The 17,896-nt window shown below is 42.3% G+C and overlaps 1 protein-coding gene across 4 annotated transcripts in view; it reads left to right on the plus strand.

Moving 5' to 3' along the window:
* The window catches only part of kiz (kizuna centrosomal protein), a 342,742-nt gene that overhangs the window by 67,225 nt on the left and 257,621 nt on the right, over positions 1-17,896 (plus strand). For all 4 annotated transcript variants that reach the window (XM_072505712.1, XM_072505702.1, XM_072505723.1 and 1 more), the window contains one exon: positions 3,303-3,395. In XM_072505712.1, the coding sequence (XP_072361813.1) occupies positions 3,303-3,395 (93 nt within the window). The remainder of the gene's footprint in view (positions 1-3,302; positions 3,396-17,896) is intronic.

Here is a 17,896-nt window from a genome sequence, read left to right on the forward strand (position 1 = left end):
TGTTTGAAGGGGATTGCTTTGTTTTCCTGGAACCGTTTGGGGGAGGAGATTGGAGGGGAGTGGGGCCTGGGCAGCGTCCACCATACTAGCAAGCTCAAGTTGACTAGTGAATGGAGGTGTGGTGGGGGGAGGGGCTGTGGCCATTGAAGCCTGGTTGAACATGTTTCCATGGGCCTAAGAGGTGTGAAAAGGGGGGGAGGGGACTGATACTGGGTGAGGATGTTTGAGGCGGCGATAGGGATGGGGGTGCTACCACCAACATTGGGTCAGGCCTTAAAGAAAGATAAGGACCTGTCGGAGTGTCGGTCATACAGGTCTATATCGCTATTGAATGTGGATGCAAAGATATTGGCAAAGGTACTGCCACTAGGTTGGACGGGTGCCTCCCAAGGTGATGGGGGAGGACCAGACCGGGTTTCTGAAAGGAAGGCAGCTTTTCTCAAATATTAGGAGGTAATTAAATGTAATCATTTCGGCGGCTGAGGGAAAGGAGACAGAGGTGGTAGTTGCGCTGGACACGGAATAGGTATTTCATCGAGTAGAATGGGGCTATTGGATTGCGGTTCTTGAGAGGTTTGGAATCTGGCAGAGATTCACGGAGTGGGTATGGCTATTATATAAGGAACTGAGGGCGAGTGTCCGCACAAACAACATGAGTTTGGGGTACTTTGCTCTGCGTCAGGGGACAAACAGCTACTCCTCACTGCCTAAGAAAGAGACGGAGGGTTTGGCAGCATTACCAGATTTGTAAAGGTCCAAATCATAATAGATTGTTCACATGTTTCCACTAAAGTACCTTCCAGACAGCCAGGAACATTTGTGGACAGGAAAGGATACCATTTCAGCATGTCTTATCTTTGCAGTCTGGTTTGAGAGACAACCTGACAATTTAGAAACTGCTAAGTTTCAATTCATTTATTTAAAATCAAGTGTTAATTATGTTTAATTGTAAAACATGGGGAAGCACGATGGCGCAGTGGTTAGCATTGCTGACGCTCTGTGCCGAGGACCTGAGTTCGATCACAGCCCCGGGTCACTGTCTGTGTGGAGTTTGCACATTCTCCCCATGTCTGCGTGGATCTCACCCCCACAACCCAAAGATGTGTAGGGTAGGTGCATTGGCCATACCTCTTTATTAAAACAGTAAAAAATATATGCAAGGCCAAACGGTACAAACACAAATTTTGTGTCGGAGAAACAGGGTACCCTCCCCTCAGTATCAATGTACGGGGAGGGGGAGTGGATACTCTGATTATTAAAACAGTTCAGAACACATTTCTACAAAAAAACAAATGGTACAAACACTAAACTTTGCACTGGAAAGACCAAATACCCTTGCCTCTGTACCAAAAGAAGGGAAAGGAAGGGTGGTGGTGGGGAGAGAGGGGAAAGGACGGTGGTGGGGGGAGAGGGGAAAGAAGGGTGGTGGGGAGAGAGGGGAAAAGAGGGTGGTGGGGAGGGAGGGAGTCGGAGTGTTGGTGAAGGGGGAGGGGCAGATAGGGAACTGCCTGAACTATCTACAGAGGCAGAAAAACAAAAGAACCTTCAATTAAGATGTGCCAAATTCTATTGCCCCTTAATTGGAAAAAAGAATTGGGTACTTTAAATTTAAAAAAACCTCACAGTGAGACAAACTACTTGTCCTGGCATTATTTCAATAATGCAGTAACTGTTTTAATTTAAAAAAATATCTTCTATATTAGTACAAAATGGTTTTCAGACCATGTTAGTTTATTATACAAAATAACATATTGAATCAAATATCAGAATGGTCAGGTCATATTAAAATTATTGATTTTGAAAATACGAACAGTACTAAGCTCGATTTTTGCCATGTCTGATTTATTGATGATAATTAGGTGGAGAGATGTGGAAAATAGGGTGAATATTCATTCTGCGAAATCTGTGTCCACCTAAGTGTGTTACTGATTTTCAACCATCATATTTAGCAGATGGAGGAAGTGCCCCTCAAACCACACCCCTCCCAGTTTCTGTATGGATATAAGTAAGGGGAACAATAATAATATGAATATGCCTCATTTTCCACCTCTTCAAATCTGAGTTGTGATCTTGCCAATACTAAACTGGCACATAAATTTACTCAGCATTATTGTGGAGGCAAAAGTAAATTCAAAATGACAAGTTTGTTCAGTTACAGATACTGCTAAAACTATTTCACCTACTTCGTTACCACCAACTTTGCCATCACCTGTGTCTTGATTTACGTTAATGTATTTCCTACCTTCTTTTTCACACTGGATTTCCAATTGTCGTCTTTTAAAATTTTTCCTACTTCAAGACTGTGAAGAAAACAACTTTACAACTCTGTTTCGAAATAAATAACTTTGTCTTTATTGACCAAAGTCTCCATGCAGATGGCTACAGGTTAGAGAGAGAGAGCTGTTAAGGTAAACCTGCTCATTCTTTCTCAAGCTCGCAAAGACATGGAGAAAACGTTCAATATTTATACAAAAGCTGTATCATTTTACAAAAACAGACCTTGTTCAAAAATGTCAATACAGTCATAACTTCTGATCAAACATGTTGTCATGGAAGACCCTGACTCGGCTTATTTGCAGTATTTTGTCTTTAGAGGATTTAAGACGTGGTCCTATTTTGTTTTTCACCTCTGCCCTCATGATGCCTTGACGCAGATGGACCTAGGTCATGAGGAGGTTGTGTTATTAGGACATTCCTAGATCGTGGCTTTGTTGTCAGGTTTTACTAAGGTCAGGCACTATTTTCCCTCTTCTGGCCTTGTATGATACAATTATGTGGATTCTTAGCTTTGTCTAGTTTGTCAGGGTCTGATCTTGGCACTTAGCTGACACAGCTGTCTTACACTTGGTTACATAAGTTGGCTATTTTTCCCATCATGCTATTGCTGAGTTTGTTCACTTTCACACAATTAGTCTGTAACTTTGTTTCTTGGAAGAAGACAAGGAGCAATAGAGTGAGACCAGACTGATGAGATAACACAAGTTACACAATGCACCTGGCATCAATTCTCCCCTACCAGAGTATTCAGGCAGAGGTTTCAGCTTACAAGAGAAGCTCTACAAGTTCTACCTCATGCACCGAGCAACCCGGTAGCCACTTTCAGCATGTGCACCATTCTTATCAGTATGGTATTTCCTGCTCCACATGGACCAGCTCACATTCCGGTGTATTTCCAATGCCTGGAGCTGAGCCATGGCATTGATCTGTGGCTGATTCCAACGTGGCAGCTTTTCTTACAAAAGCAAAACTGAGATATAAAAAAAAAGGTTAAAGTAATACTTATATATTATTGTGTATCATAGATTGAATATGAAAAACAGATCAAAAGATTGCTGCCAGTTTGGAGTAAGAACTTGAAGTCACAAGGGAATGAGAAGGAAACAAATATGGAACAAGTAAGATTTAAAACGTTTTTATCTATGTACTTTATTTATTTTTGCTAAAGAAAAATCATGTACAAGCTTATAATGTACATTATTTCTTTATGATGTGACACTAAGAGGAGTGTCTCGTCGTATAATTGATCTTTAGTATATTTGCTTGTTTCAAGATGATCACAGGTGAAGGCAGGCTGGAGGTATCGTTGGTCAAGTCACTATTCATGAAATCCTATCTTCAGTCTTTTATCACTCCCAGTGGAAACATATAGTGTTTTTCCAGCCTTTGATGCCAAATATACAATGACTACTTCATAGAGGTCTAAGTAGCAAAATCGAGAGGGCACATTGGTATAAGTATCAAAGATGTTTAATCCACAAAAGGCTTTGTTATTGCTAACTGCTGTCTCAGGTTGAACCAGAATGTTTAATCCTGAGTTGAATTCTGACCCTATATAGTTCATATTGTAAAGCACGCATGCCAAAAACCTCATCCCATGCCATTGTCACTTCCAGACTCGGTTATTCAAATGCTTTCCTGACCAGTCTCTTATCATCTACTTTCCATAAACTTCAGCTCATTTAAAATTTCACCGCCGATATGCTATCCTCAACCATGTACTGTTTGCCAAACTTTATGCTGTAAATAGTGAGAAGTAGGCTGATCTACATGTCACAAGTGACCCACAAATTCCCAAGCACATGCCTCACAAAGAAGAGGATGGATTTCATAGAATCATAGAATTTACAGTGCAAGGGCAGCACGGTACGCAGTGGTTAGCACTGTTGCTTCACGACGCTGAGGTCCCAGTTCGATCCTGACTCTGGGTCACTGTTCGTGTGGAGTTTGTACATTCTCCCCGTGTTTGCGGAGTTTCACCCCCACAACCCAAAGATGAGCAGGGTAGGTGGATTGGCCACGCCAGATTGCCTCTTAATTGGAAAAAATGAATTGGGTACTCTAAGTTTATGAATAAAAGAATTTACAGTGCAGAAGGAGGCCATTCAGTTCATCCAGTCTGCACCGGCTCTTGGAAAGAGCACCCTTACATAGGCCCACTCTCCCACCCTATCCCCGTAACCTAGTAACCCCATCTAACCTTTTTGGGCACTAAGGGCCATTTATCATGGCCAATCCACCTAACTTGCCCATCTTTGGACTGTGGGAGGAAACCGGAGCACCCGGAGGAACCCACGCAGACACGAGGAGAACATACAAACTCCATACAGACAGTAACCCAAGCCAGGAATTGAACCTGAAACTCTGGAGTTGTGAAGTAACAGTGCTAACCACTGTGCTACAATACCACCCCATTGGGATTTGGAGGAGCTCAGCGCTGATTGTGGGCTTAATGGCATGCCAGATCATTTATTAGAATGCTTGGGTTTGATGTAGGACCAGAGGTATGTCAGAACATGTCAGTTTAGTCGCATCCTTTCCAAGAATCATTTGATAGAGAAACCTGTGGATCAGTTGGTGCTCTTGCATTTTACTTGATGTAGTTGTGGGAGTGTATTGTGAATTTTTATTCACCTTTTTTGTAAAGGTTATGCATAAAATGTAATCGAAAACGCAGATTTCTTGTTCCTATGCATTCACCTGTGCTTCATTCTGCCAGCCAGTGTGAGAGGCATGAGGTTATCTGAAGGATGATATGTTCGCCAATTCTTCTTCCTAGAGTGAAGTGCTTGACTTCCAGTACTTTTAATTTATTACCACTGCATGTGCTGCTATGGAATCAATGGAATTCTATAACTGATATGTTTTGCATTTGAAGTTGATATTGTAAGTTGCTTTTTTAGCTCGAGTGTAAAGTAAATCCATAAAAAAAGCCAGTACCATCAGTACAGTTCAAGGTTGAAAGTAGCTTTTATGTACTCATCAGTGAAAAATGTGATATTGCTGGAGTTTGGAATAATATTCACTTGCACCTAATGACAGTGCTAAGCCTTCTTGGATCAGGGATGCCATCAGTTACTTGCAGCATTAAGCTCCTCAACAAGGCAATGCACTTGCCTATCTTAGGAACAGCACTGTACTCTGCTGCTACCTCTTTGGTGCATATTTACACGCATAAGGTGATCCACAAGCAAGATGAATCGCTAGTGTTCCACTCCAAAATTGTATGAAACTGCATGAAGATGAAGGACAGCATTGCATTTCTGTAAACCAAACTTTGCCAAACAGTTAAAAGCCAAAACGATTCAAATTACAGGAGGCTTATTATAGTTATTTTAGTCCTTGATAGTCGTTTAAACATCTTGCTTCTGTTGGAGCAGGGCACTTTCCTTTCAGCTACTTAAGTCTGTTATTCCATCTCCTCAGAACTGTGATATTTAACTTTCTCCATTTCCCTTAGACTTGTACTCCCAATTTATAACAAGAGGCAATTTAACAGATTAGATATGACTGCACATTACATGATGTTCCTAAATAATGGCATAAATTTAGTGTCTTATACATTAATAAGAAGAAAGAACCTGCATTTATCTAGTGAATTTACCAAACTTTCCAAAACACTTTACAATGAATGCATTTGTTTTGGAGTGTAGTCACAGTTATTATGCAGACAAATGCAGTAGCCCAGTTAAATCCCACAGACAGTAAAAATAAAATGACTGACTGACTAGATAATCTGCTTTTTGGTAGTGTTGACAGTGGGAGGAATGTTAGTTTGGACACCAGGAAATTCTCATGTTCCTCTTCAAATAGACTAATTAGTATCCGCCTGAACGTTTGTTTGACATCTGATCTAAAAGACATCTACATTAAATAGTACGTGAACTTGCATCTTCCACTCTTACTTTTTGGAATTTGATTTATGTACCTGTTCGGTAATCTTTTGTCATTCTCTTCACTCCCACACAATAAGTCAGCATGTGTCTGGTTGACATCCAGAGTATGTGCTTAACCAGTGAAGCATCGTTTTCAATAGTTGCCAGCTGATACATCAATAAAAGAAGCATCTTCCTCGAACACTGAAATTGTCCTTGATCCTCCCACTAGTTGCCTTAGGCTTCTTCTGTTAAACATTTGTTCTGAATTGCAACAAAATATTTTGAACCATTGCAAGTTTTTTATTATTTTGCAAGCCACTGTCCTTCTGCCTCCAGGACCTGGTTTCAAATCCTGCACAAACTGACTATGTGAACGTTTTCTCTGCAACTGAAATCAATTTGGGAGCTTTTCATCCAGTTCTTAGTGGTCATGGGCACACAACGAATCAAATTGTTACTGAATCGGCAATCTTTCTCAGAAAAGCCACAGGTTAGCTGGTGTGAGAAAGAGAAACATGACATATTAGTGTAATAGGGCATTCTAGTTCGAGGTTGAAAATAAAACAGAACATTGTATAGTAGTGAGTTTTATTCTGCATTTAATCATACTGGATTTGTTGTGGAATGTTTAGTGTGCTTACAAATTGTACTCAGCAACATAGCTTATATATTTTTTAAATTTAAAGTGCCCAATTGTTTTTTTGTCCAATTAAGGGGCAATTTAGAGTGACCAGTCCACCAACACTGCACCTCTTTGGGTTGTGGGGGTGAGTCCAAGAAAACTCAGGGAGAATGTGCAAACTCCACACGGATAGTGACCCAGGGCCGGGATCGAACCCGGGTCCTCGGTGCTGTGAGGCAGCAGTGCTAACCACTGCGCTACCATGCCCCCCCCAGCAGGTTATAATTAACAATTTGTTAGCGTTGCTGCTTTATTTTGCCAGCTCTTCGGATTATCAAATCCTATCACTTTGGATGGCTTTGTACTTAAGGCCTTTACCCCACTCTGCCTAAATATTTGTTTATTCTTTCATGTTTATCCATGCTTTTGTGTTGCATGTTTGGCCTGGAGTAAATTTGGCAAGGACTGTCGTACAAAGTTGGCAGTATGGATCTTACAAATTATGCTGAGGCTGAAGAATGCTCAACAACAAATTGTTGAACGTTGAGGTCTACAAAATTATGAGGGGCAAAGACAGGGTGGATAGTCAGAGACTTTTTTCCCAGGGTAGAGGGGTCAATTACTAGGGGACATAAGTTTAAGGGGCAAGGTTTAGAGGAGATGTACGAGGCAAGTTTTTTTACAAGGAGGGTAGTGGGTGCCTGGAACTCACTGCTGGAGGAGGTGGTGGAAGCAGGGACGATAGTGACATTTAAGGGGCATCTTGACAAATACATGAATAGGATGGGAATCGAGGGATACGGACCCCGGAAGTGTAGAAGATTTTAGTTTAGACGGACAGCATGGTCGGCGCAGGCTTGGAGGGCCGAAGGGCCTGTTCTTATGCTGTACTTTTCTTTGTTCTTTGTTCTTTGCGGATGTCTGGCCAAGAATACATTGGAATAGTCAGGTCTGAAGGCAGCAAAGGTACAAATGAGAGTTTTTGCATCAAATAAACTGATGGAGATGAGAAGACTAGCAATGTTCTGGAGATTGGTCATGTCGTAAATATGTGGTAAGTGGCTCATTGTAAGGTAAAATGCAATAGGGGGTAGCACGGTGGCGCAGTGGATTAGCCCTGCAGCCTCACGGTGCCGAGGTCCCAGGTTCGATCCCGGCTCCGAGTCACTGTCTGTGTGGAGTTTGCACATTCTCCCCGTGTTTGCGTGGGTTTCGCCCTCACAACCCAAAGATGTGCTCGGTGGATTGGCCACGCTAAATTGCCCCTTAATTGGAAAAAATGAATTGGGTACTCTAAATTTAAAATAAAATAAAATAAAATGCAATACTGAGTTTGCAAATGTTCTTATTCTGCCTCAGGCAATTGCTAGGAAGAGGATGGGAGTCCGAGGCGAGCAAATTAAAAAAAAAAAAAAATTTTTTTTTAGAATACCCGATTCCTTTCTTTCCAATTAAGGAGCAATTTAGCATGGCCAATTCACCTATCCTGCACATCTTTTTGGGTCGTAGGGACGAAACCCATGCAGGCACGGGGAGAATGTGCATACTCCACACGGACATGTAATTTGCTGATAATAATATATTAATTTATTCCTTCAAAGGAAAGGGGATGTGCTGATATCATGATTGTGTTGTAATTCACCGACTGACTGCTAGGAGTCTCATTGGTATATACGTGAATGTTAGAGTCAGGTAACCTCAGATTGACTAGGGAGCTGGGAGAGAGGTTGTTTGTGTATGTTCATACCGTTATTCATCTGCTGTTTTGTATTTAGTTTACCCACAGTTAATGTTAATAAGTCATTTATAGCTTTAGCTACAAGTGTTCTTGTAATATAAATCATGCCATCCTACAAGAACATTACATCCCTATTGAGGTATTCTTTTATTATTTACTTTTGAGGATCCAGATCACCACTCTGAAACTTGAGTCACATTGCCAATTCCTCATTGTTAACCATTTGCTTGCATTGCTGCAGAGCTGGGTATATTTACTGAAACATGCAAATGCAGTTATCTCCAACTGATAATGCAGCTCCTTCTGTGGATGAGTCAATATACTCAAGAATTGAAATATATGTCGGATTAAAACAGATGCAATAATGGTCTCAGAAATGTAAACTTGGATATATTCCAAGCAATCCATGCTCTTGCTATTTTAAATTATTTATGTTTCAGGTACGTCGCATTTGTGAGAAGCTCAGGGCTAGAATTTTCCTAATTTTGACAGCTCTGGGCACCAATTGAAATAAGAAATAATTCATTGTCCCATTCCAGCTTAAGTATTGCTGCATGCACTTATTTTGATATAGTGTGTGTAAATATAAGTGCGATGGAGTTTCAATATTATGCCTATTTGAAGACTGCTGACACTGGATTTTGCACAGGAAGGTATTCATCTTAAATAGTTGATCACAGACTGCTCTCTAGAGAAAATAGAGAATGACAAAGGGCTATCACAAAACAAAAGTGTAGTGAAATATGAGTAATGCAGTAACTGAATTGATTAGCTAAATCCCCCTTTTAGTGTCATGTTTGTCTTATTTTTGAATTATATAATGTGTGTTTTTTGCTTGTGTTGAAAGATTATAGAAATATATTTTAGGAGAGTCCAGCAGTGGATGATAAGTTAAAAGGAGTGAAATGATTGAGTATTTTTATATTTGAGATCAATAATGCAATACTTGACACCAGTATGCCAACTCATCCAATTCTGGATCTCTGCAGCCTGAGCATGCTTAGTGTCAATTCGTGTGGTGCAGCATAATGCCCCTAGAAGCACTCAAAGCCAACATTCCCACCTCCTCCAATTGCGCTTGGCATATCATGGTCTTGACTTTTATGCAAATAATGTGGTTTGCATTCTTCCAATAATGTGGTTTGGAGTGGACATTTCAGGACAGCATGTGCCAAAACACTTTTTTTTGCCCGTTGATTGGTCCTCTCTTTTCAATAGAACCACCCTTCTCTTTGTACTTTATCTACTTTGATCTCCAATACCCATTTAATGAAAGAGTCATCGTGCGCTGACCCCACTTTTCAAGGGAAACAACAGCAGCAAAATACAGGCAGTCAGCGGCTCTTCCATTGCTGCTAATGCTCTGCATTCCTGTCCCTAAACCTCTTGGGACTGCCTGCGCATCATGCCCTTAGTGATAGGAGTGCCATTGAAATAATTAAATGTGTGATGCCAGCTCATTTTGATGCAGACACGTACAATGCCTAAGTAGCAGTGGTCCCAGTGGCACTGTAGGAGCAATATCATTAGTTCCTTTGAAGGCCTGTCCTTGGCCCTTTCTTATTTTTCACCGACATGCTGTCCCTCAGCAGCAGCATCCAAAAACACAATGCCAGGTTGCAACCAAAGAGAAAATGCAGGAAAATCTCAGCAGGTCTGGCAACATATGTAGGGAGAGAAAAGAGCTAACGTTTCGAGTCCAGATGACCCTTTGTCAAAGCTTCCAGCATCTGCAGTAATTTGCTTTTATGTCAGGTTGCACATGCACACTGACAGAACCCAGTTCTACATTACTGCCATCTCACCTGACTCCTGCACCGCCTCTGTGTTGTCAGACTGCTTGGCTCCCATTCACTCCTGAATGAGCCAACATTTTCTTCAATTGAACTTTGGGAAGTCCAAGCCATTGTCTTCGGCATCACCACATACTCTGTTCCCTCGTGACAAATTCTGTCTCCGTTCCTGGCCTCTGAATCAGCTTGAGTGGTTTTACTATCTTAAAGATGCAAAATGAGCTAATTGCATCAGGTTAACAATAATTTGAACCCTGTCAACAACTAAATCTAATCTAGCAGAGTTATAACACTCTTAGATATAATATTACACCTGTAAGGTCGCTGCTGATTGTTGTCTCCTCAGACTCTTAATTTTGCTCGTGACGTTGGAGCAGTGTTTTCCAAACTTTTTTTCCAGGAACCCACTTTTACCAAAAGGCCGACTTTCGTGACCCACGCCGGCCAACTGTTGCGACCCATGCCGGCTGACCTTCGCGACCCACACCGGCCGACCTTCGTGGCCCACGCTGGCCGACCATCACGACCCACGCTGGCCGACCATCACGACCCACGCTGGCCGACCATCACGACCCATGCCGGCCGACCCTCACGACCCATGCCGGCCGACCTTCGTGACTCACGCTGGCCGACCTTCGTGACTCACGCTGGCCGACCTTCGCGATCCACGCTGGCCGACCACCTCGACCCATGCTGGCCGACCATCGCGACCCACGCTGGCCGAACTTCGCGGGCCACGCTGGCCGAACTTCGCGACCCACGCCGGCCGACATATGCGACCCACACGAGCCGACCATCACGCCACACCATTTTTGATTACCTTTAATGCCTGCTTGGTCCTCTTGATCTCACTTGATTTGTCGTTCAATGTTACATTTCTGATGAGGACTTTAGCTGATGTTCTCGTTCTCGTTGCAAACTTTGAAAAAGATCATGAGGTTTGCCCTTGAACTAATCATGCCTAGGTCTTCCAATGCAATTGAAGTTTTAAGGGTTGTCATCTTTCATTTACCAGTACATCCCTGCATATAACACACATGGGCTTTGCCACCTGATTTGCATTGGCACAATTAATAAAGCCATACCTCAAGAAATCATCTTTATACTGCTTCGTTCCTCATTTCAGCTTATTCTTAATGGGTTGTATATCAGAGGCCCTGGAGCTCACACCAGCACTGTTTTGTCCTGCTGTGGATTCTCCTGAGTAGTTCACACCAGCACTGCTTTGTCCTGCCATGGACTCTCCTCAGCAGCTCTCTCCAGCAGATTTAGTTGTGAGATCCTGGCCTGTTTGTGTCTCTGGCCCCCTCGTCCTTATTATGAAGCGATCTATTTTCAATTTTTCAGTCCTGTTGCTTGTTTGCTGGCAGCTCCAAAATGGAGGAATCTCTCCACCAATTTTGCACCCAGAGGACGTGACATCAGTGTACGGGGCACGTGACCTGCTCTGTGCCTTGGCTTCTGGTGGGAAGACGCCATTGACTTGAAAAAAAATCTGCTTCTGGGACAGAGCATTGATGCCAAGAGGAGGAGGCCCAGCTGGGCTTCAGTTCTGCTCACTGCTATATCTAATTGAGGCAACATGCATGCGCAGGATGACCGGCATTCTTGAAAGCCAGTCGCAGTTGTTGGGTACTTCCTCCCGCAATCGGGAACACTGCGACCGATCGCTCGGCGACCATCACGACACCCGCCCATGACCCACCTGTGGGTCGCGATCCTGAGTTTGAAAATGACTGTGTTAGAAGACATTTTCCACTTCACGCGCCTCATCCATGGCATTTAAATGCTGCAGTTTGAGCATATTCATTCCTCACTCAATCCTCAAAAGGGTGAACATAAATTATGTCATAGATTTGTAAACCACTCAGCACATTTCATTATTTGGACACCTTTTCATTTTCTATGATCTACTTTGGTTTCGGGGCACATTAGCAGAAGACAGAAAATAAGATATTTTCCTAGTTAGTTTAAATTATACAAACAAATTTTGAACTGAATGGAGATATGTACATTATCAATATATTGTCTTTGTGGGACTTCCAGTGGCGGCCATGGTGCGAGTGGTCGCACACAGGGCAGCTCCTGCTTGAAGGCGTAGTGAAGAGCCCTCTTTTACCTAAAAACGGAAGTAACTTAGACAGAAAAGTGTAGCTGAAGGTTGGAGGAGAATTCCCCCGACCCAAGTCTGGCATGTCTGCTGGTTACCAAACGCGGCAGAAGAAGGTGAAAGATCTGGCCAAGGAGTTGGAAGAGACCTGTGACGCAGCAGTGATTGGAAAGATGGCAGAGGGGGAAGGGTCAGTGCAAGTTGGAAGACCCCAGATGACTATACCACGAGCTGGGTCGGCGAGCCAACCTAGGGGGGTGTTACCATTTATGGTAGCCAGAGATAGGTTTAAATATCTGGGGATTCTGGTAATGGGAGACTGGGCGACACTGCATAAGTGGAATCTAATAAAACTAGTAGAGGAGGTTAGGGAGGATCGGAAGAGGTGGGACTCACTGCGTCTGACTCTGGCAGGGAGGGTTCAAGTGGTGAAGATGAATGTCTTGCCAAGGTTTTTATTCGTATTCCAGATACTTCTGATTTTTGTACCAAAGGTCTTTTTCCAGAAACTGGACACGATTATCTCAGAGTTTGTGTGGACAGGGAAGGTACCAAGGATAAAGAGGAACCTGTGACAGAGGCAGAAGGTGGCGAATGTGGAGAAGGTGAGGCGGTGGTGGGAAGGAGAGGGGCAGAATGGGTTAGGATGGAGAAAGAATCCTGTTGGGGGTCCAGCCTGTGGGCTATGGTGATGGCAGCGTTGCCACTGGCGCCAAGGAAATACGTGGAGAGCCCAGTGGTGCAGTCCACAGTGAATCTCTGGAACCCACTGAGGAAGCACTTTTGAATGGAGGGGATGTTGGTGCTGGTGCCGCTGTGCGAAAACCATGGATCCGAGCCCGGGGAGGGGGGGGGACATGCGGTATGCATTGGAAGTTGAAAGAAGTGCAGCTGGTCAAGCTAAGGGATCTGTACCTGGAAGAGAGGTTTGTCAGTGTAGAGGACTGAAGGAGAGGGCTGAGCTTCCAAGAGGAAGTGAATTTAGATACTTGCAGGTAAGGGACTTTGTACGGAAGTTGTGGAAAGAGTTCCCCAGGCTACCGAGGTATGCCCTTTTGGAGCGACTGCTGCATCCGGATGTGGAAGGAGAGGGCAGGATCGTAGACATATATGGATGGCTGAGAGAGCAGGGAAGTGAGCAGGTGGTGAAGATTAAGGGGAAGGGGAGCTGGGTGGGGAGATAAACTGGGGAGTGTGGAGTGAGGCACTACGAAGGGTAAATGGGACTTCCTCATCTGCGAGGATGAGCCTGATACAGTTCGAGGTGGTACATGTGACTTGGGTAAGAATGAGTGGGTTCTTCTGGTGAATGGCAGATGAGCATGAGAAGTATGGGCGTGGACCAGCGAATCATACACATATGTCCTAGGGTTGCGAGAAGTTGGAGAGATTTTGGGGTGGGAGTGTTTGCAGCGCTAACGATGATAGGGGGGGGGGGGGGGGGGCGGACCCATTGGTGCCGATATTTGGGATATTGGAGGAGCCAGAACTGATGGAGGAGAGGAAGGTCGATGTCGTGGCCTTTGGCTCTCTGATTGCCCAGCGAAGAATCGTATTAGAATGGCGGTCTAATACCACCACCAGGGCAACGCCACCAGGGGTTGAGGCCTGGCTGGGAGAGTTGCATGACTTTCTCCATCTGGAAAAGATTAAATGAAGGCTTCAAGGCAAGGTGGGGAGATGTTCGTGGCCATGTTTGAAGAGTTGTTCATCGAGAAGGGGGAGGAAATGGGGAAAAAATTTGTACGAACTGTATAATTGTATATTGGGAAGTAAGTTCCCCAGACTGTTTATATTTTGTAACCATTTGCATAAGTTTGGAACAGAATACATTAAAAAAAATATATCTCTTGTCTTTGTTAGGTATGTTACATTATTAATAAAAGATAATGGCTGTGTCATATTGTTGAGTGCCTTATGAAGAATTCTCGACCCCATATTATAAAAAGGATGTAGAGGCATTGGAGAAGGCGAATAAAAGCTTCATGAGGGTAATAACAGAAATGAATGGTTACTATCAGGGAGGATTAGAAAGGCTAGTGGGAGCTCTCTTCCCTAAAAAAAGAGGAGACAGTGGAGTGACCTTACAGAGACCTTCAAAATAATAAAAATTTCTAATAAGGTAGATCGAGAGCAGCTGTTAACTCTTGTGGGGAGACCAGAACTAAAGGCCATAAATATAAGATAGCGACTAATGAGTCTAATGAGAATTCAGAAGAAACTTATTTACGAAGAGTGGTTAGAACATGGAATTTGTAACCACAAAGAATAGTTGAGGCAAATAGCATAGATCTGTTTCATGGGAAGCTGCAGAGGAGGGAGAAAGAAATAGGAGATAATGCTGATAGGGTTGGAAGTAGAAATGTCAGAAAGTGCTCATATAGAACATAGAAAATACAGTGCAGAAAGAGACCATTTGGCCCATCGGGTCTGCACCGACCCACTTAAGCCCTCACTTCCACCCTATCCCCGTAACCCAATAACCCCTCCTAACCTTTTTGGTCACTAAGGGCAATTTATCATGACCAATCCATCTAACCTGCACGTCTTTGGACTGTGGGAGGAAACCGGAGCACCCGGTGGAAACCCACGCAGACACGGGGAGAATGTGCAGACTCCGCACAGACAGTGACCCAGTGGGGAATTGAACCTGGGACCCTGGCGCCGTGAAGCCACAGTGCTATCCACTTGTGCTACCGTGCATTTATGGAGCATAAATGCTGGTTTAGGTCAGTTGGGCCGAATGCTTTGTGTCTGTGCTGTGTATTCTATGTAATTTATTCATGTTGTTTTTCCTTGCAGTCTTTTTTTTTACAATTTTCTTTTCAATTTTTCAGAATTACACTTGACCTATATTGGTTTCAAATTTGCACCTGATTTTCTTTTTACATTTGTCCTTGAAATGTAAATGACCTTGTCATGGCTGCTTTATTACTCTGAATGAGAAGTTGTTGTTGGGCCCTTTGCTTCATAGCAACACTTGAGTATAACTTAGTGCCTTGCAAGGCTACTATAGAAGGCATTAAGAGTCATCTGTGTGGTTTGGGACTAGAGTTGTGAAGGTTAGTAGGTATGCTTCCTTGAAGGACATTGGTTAGTCTTTTAAACCAACGTGACAGCTTTCGTGATGATTTTTCTGATGCTAGTTCACAAATCAGCAGATTTTGGATTCAGTTTTAAAATTTGCCACAGTGGAATTTGAACTCTCAACTTCTGCATTTTATTTACTGATGCATCTGTTATTTGTTGCCAGTGAGAGAAACACACTAGTTTAAAAGTGTGGTGCCTTCTGGATAATATATTTTTTCACTTTTATTTACTTAAACTCAACATTTGTGAAACATCAGTTATCAAGTAAAAATGACACACAATGAGAAGAATAGTCTAAAAAAATAAAAATGATCAAAGTAAGTTGCAATAAAGGGAGATTCATAATAAATATAACCATTTTAAGAAAACCTAGGTCAAGCTCAAGAGGTATTTAAAGTTGTGACACTAAAATTTTGATGCTTCATTATGAAATTATCTACGATTAGAGTTGCAAAAATGTTTTCTGTAATGCAGTTCAAAATAATGAACAAGAAAAATCAGACTTTTACAATAACTGCTGGCTTCTGATCTTTTGTAGTATAATCAAATAAATGATGCAGTTGAAACCCACAGCAGATTATTCCATCAATAAAGGCAGTAAAGCTCTTTTGAATTAAATGGCTGTAATGTCTTGTAATAACTTGGAGCACATTGCCAAGAGTAGTCACTTGTGAATGTGTGCACAAACTCTCAGTTAGTGGATAATGTTATAAGTAAAATGGCACCAACTCTATATTATTCAGAGAAGTTGCATTGCTGGCAGCACACTTGTCCCTTAGGCTGCAGCATTCATTAGGAAAAGCTGACTCGGCTGAAGCTGGAAAGAGATGATAACATGTTATGATTTTCATATTTAATACATTGCTTGGAAGAGTGTGTGTGCTGCAGATTGATAGAAGAATCAACTGCTACTTTTCGTGAAAGACTTTCTACTGTGCCCCACAGCTAAAGATGGAATCACTCAGCCAAGAAATTAACTTTTCGTCTTTTACCTGCCTTATATATCAACTGGGCTGGTTTGTAGCAGCCAGTCACCACTATTATACATTTAACTGTTTTGTATTTAAGACTCTTATCAGAAAAGAAACAGAACCTATGCTATTTGTTGTTGGGAAGATGGTTATTTTTTTTACTTCAGTGCATCTGGAGGGATTAATCAGAATTTGCTTGGGTTTATTTTTAAGATTAAAAAGTTAAACATAGATCTGAGAAGAGCTTTTTTAAAAAAAACGTATACCCTGAAAGCTATCCAGTAATTTTAGTCAACATCCAGTAATGTTAACTGAGGTCACCTTTGTACTATGATCCTGAAAATAAAACTATCATTTTGATCAAAGTTTAAGGTAAATCCATTTGCAGAAGTTTCAAATTATATAAGTAATAGCTTTAATTAAGTATTTAAGAAAAAAACGATACTATTATAATTAGTTCACAGAATAAAGCCATTCACATACAATTTGTGATTTACGCATACAAACATTGAAGCAGGAATTGTCCAAAGATGCAGAATAGAATTTGTTTATATACAGTGATATTTTTAAACTTGGAGCTCTTCTTCAAGGAGTACCTATAAATGTGTTCTTTTCCCCTTCTTGGTGTTCGGATTCTAGTCTTTAAAACAAATTCCAGTGAACTCCTCCTCTTTCAACTCTCTGCAAAAAAAGGCAGTGGGCATTGTACTCATCGCCATGTATCCTCCTTGTCAGAGGGTGGAATATATCTTCCCTAAAGCTGCTGGACGCTCTGCTGTCAGATTGATTTGCTAAGCAGTAAGATTCAAGTGGTGAAATGGACATCACCATACTGTGTCAATAGTACATGGGCAATTTTGAAAGTGCCAGCATATATTTGCATTTTGACTCCTGCTGGTAAATATGCCCATAAAGTAGAGATAACAGCAGGAGGGAGAAAGTGGTGCCCAAAAAAGCTTGTCCATTGCCAGCAAGACTACTGCTTTATGGGCATGTCTACTCGCTGTCTCCACCTACCTCGCCTCCTTTAAGAGATTACTGAAAAAACACTTACTGCAAATGTTTGGTTGCAACTCCTGATGTCGTCTTTGTCCATTTAATAACTACACTCCTTTACAACCTAATCCCCCCCCCACACACAGCTTTCAGTTACTGTCTCCACCATATTCCTCTTTTTTTGATGTCTAAAACTCTGGGTGTGAATTCCTGATGTGTTAATTTTCTACCAGTCTTTTGTGCTCCTAATTTTCACGTCGCTTCTGCTACTGGCAGCTTCCCAGTTGCACTGCCATCATGCCTTTATCAAGCTCCTAATGTTGCCTTTCTTGCTCCTTGGGACCTTTTAGTAACTGGTGAGTTAAAGGCTCCCTTTTATTCCTGGTCTGCTGTCTTTCTTTTGCTGCTGGCTCTCCCATTG

The sequence above is a fragment of the Scyliorhinus torazame genome, chromosome 1 (genome assembly GCF_047496885.1).
Source record: "Scyliorhinus torazame isolate Kashiwa2021f chromosome 1, sScyTor2.1, whole genome shotgun sequence".
NCBI lineage: Eukaryota > Metazoa > Chordata > Chondrichthyes > Carcharhiniformes > Scyliorhinidae > Scyliorhinus > Scyliorhinus torazame.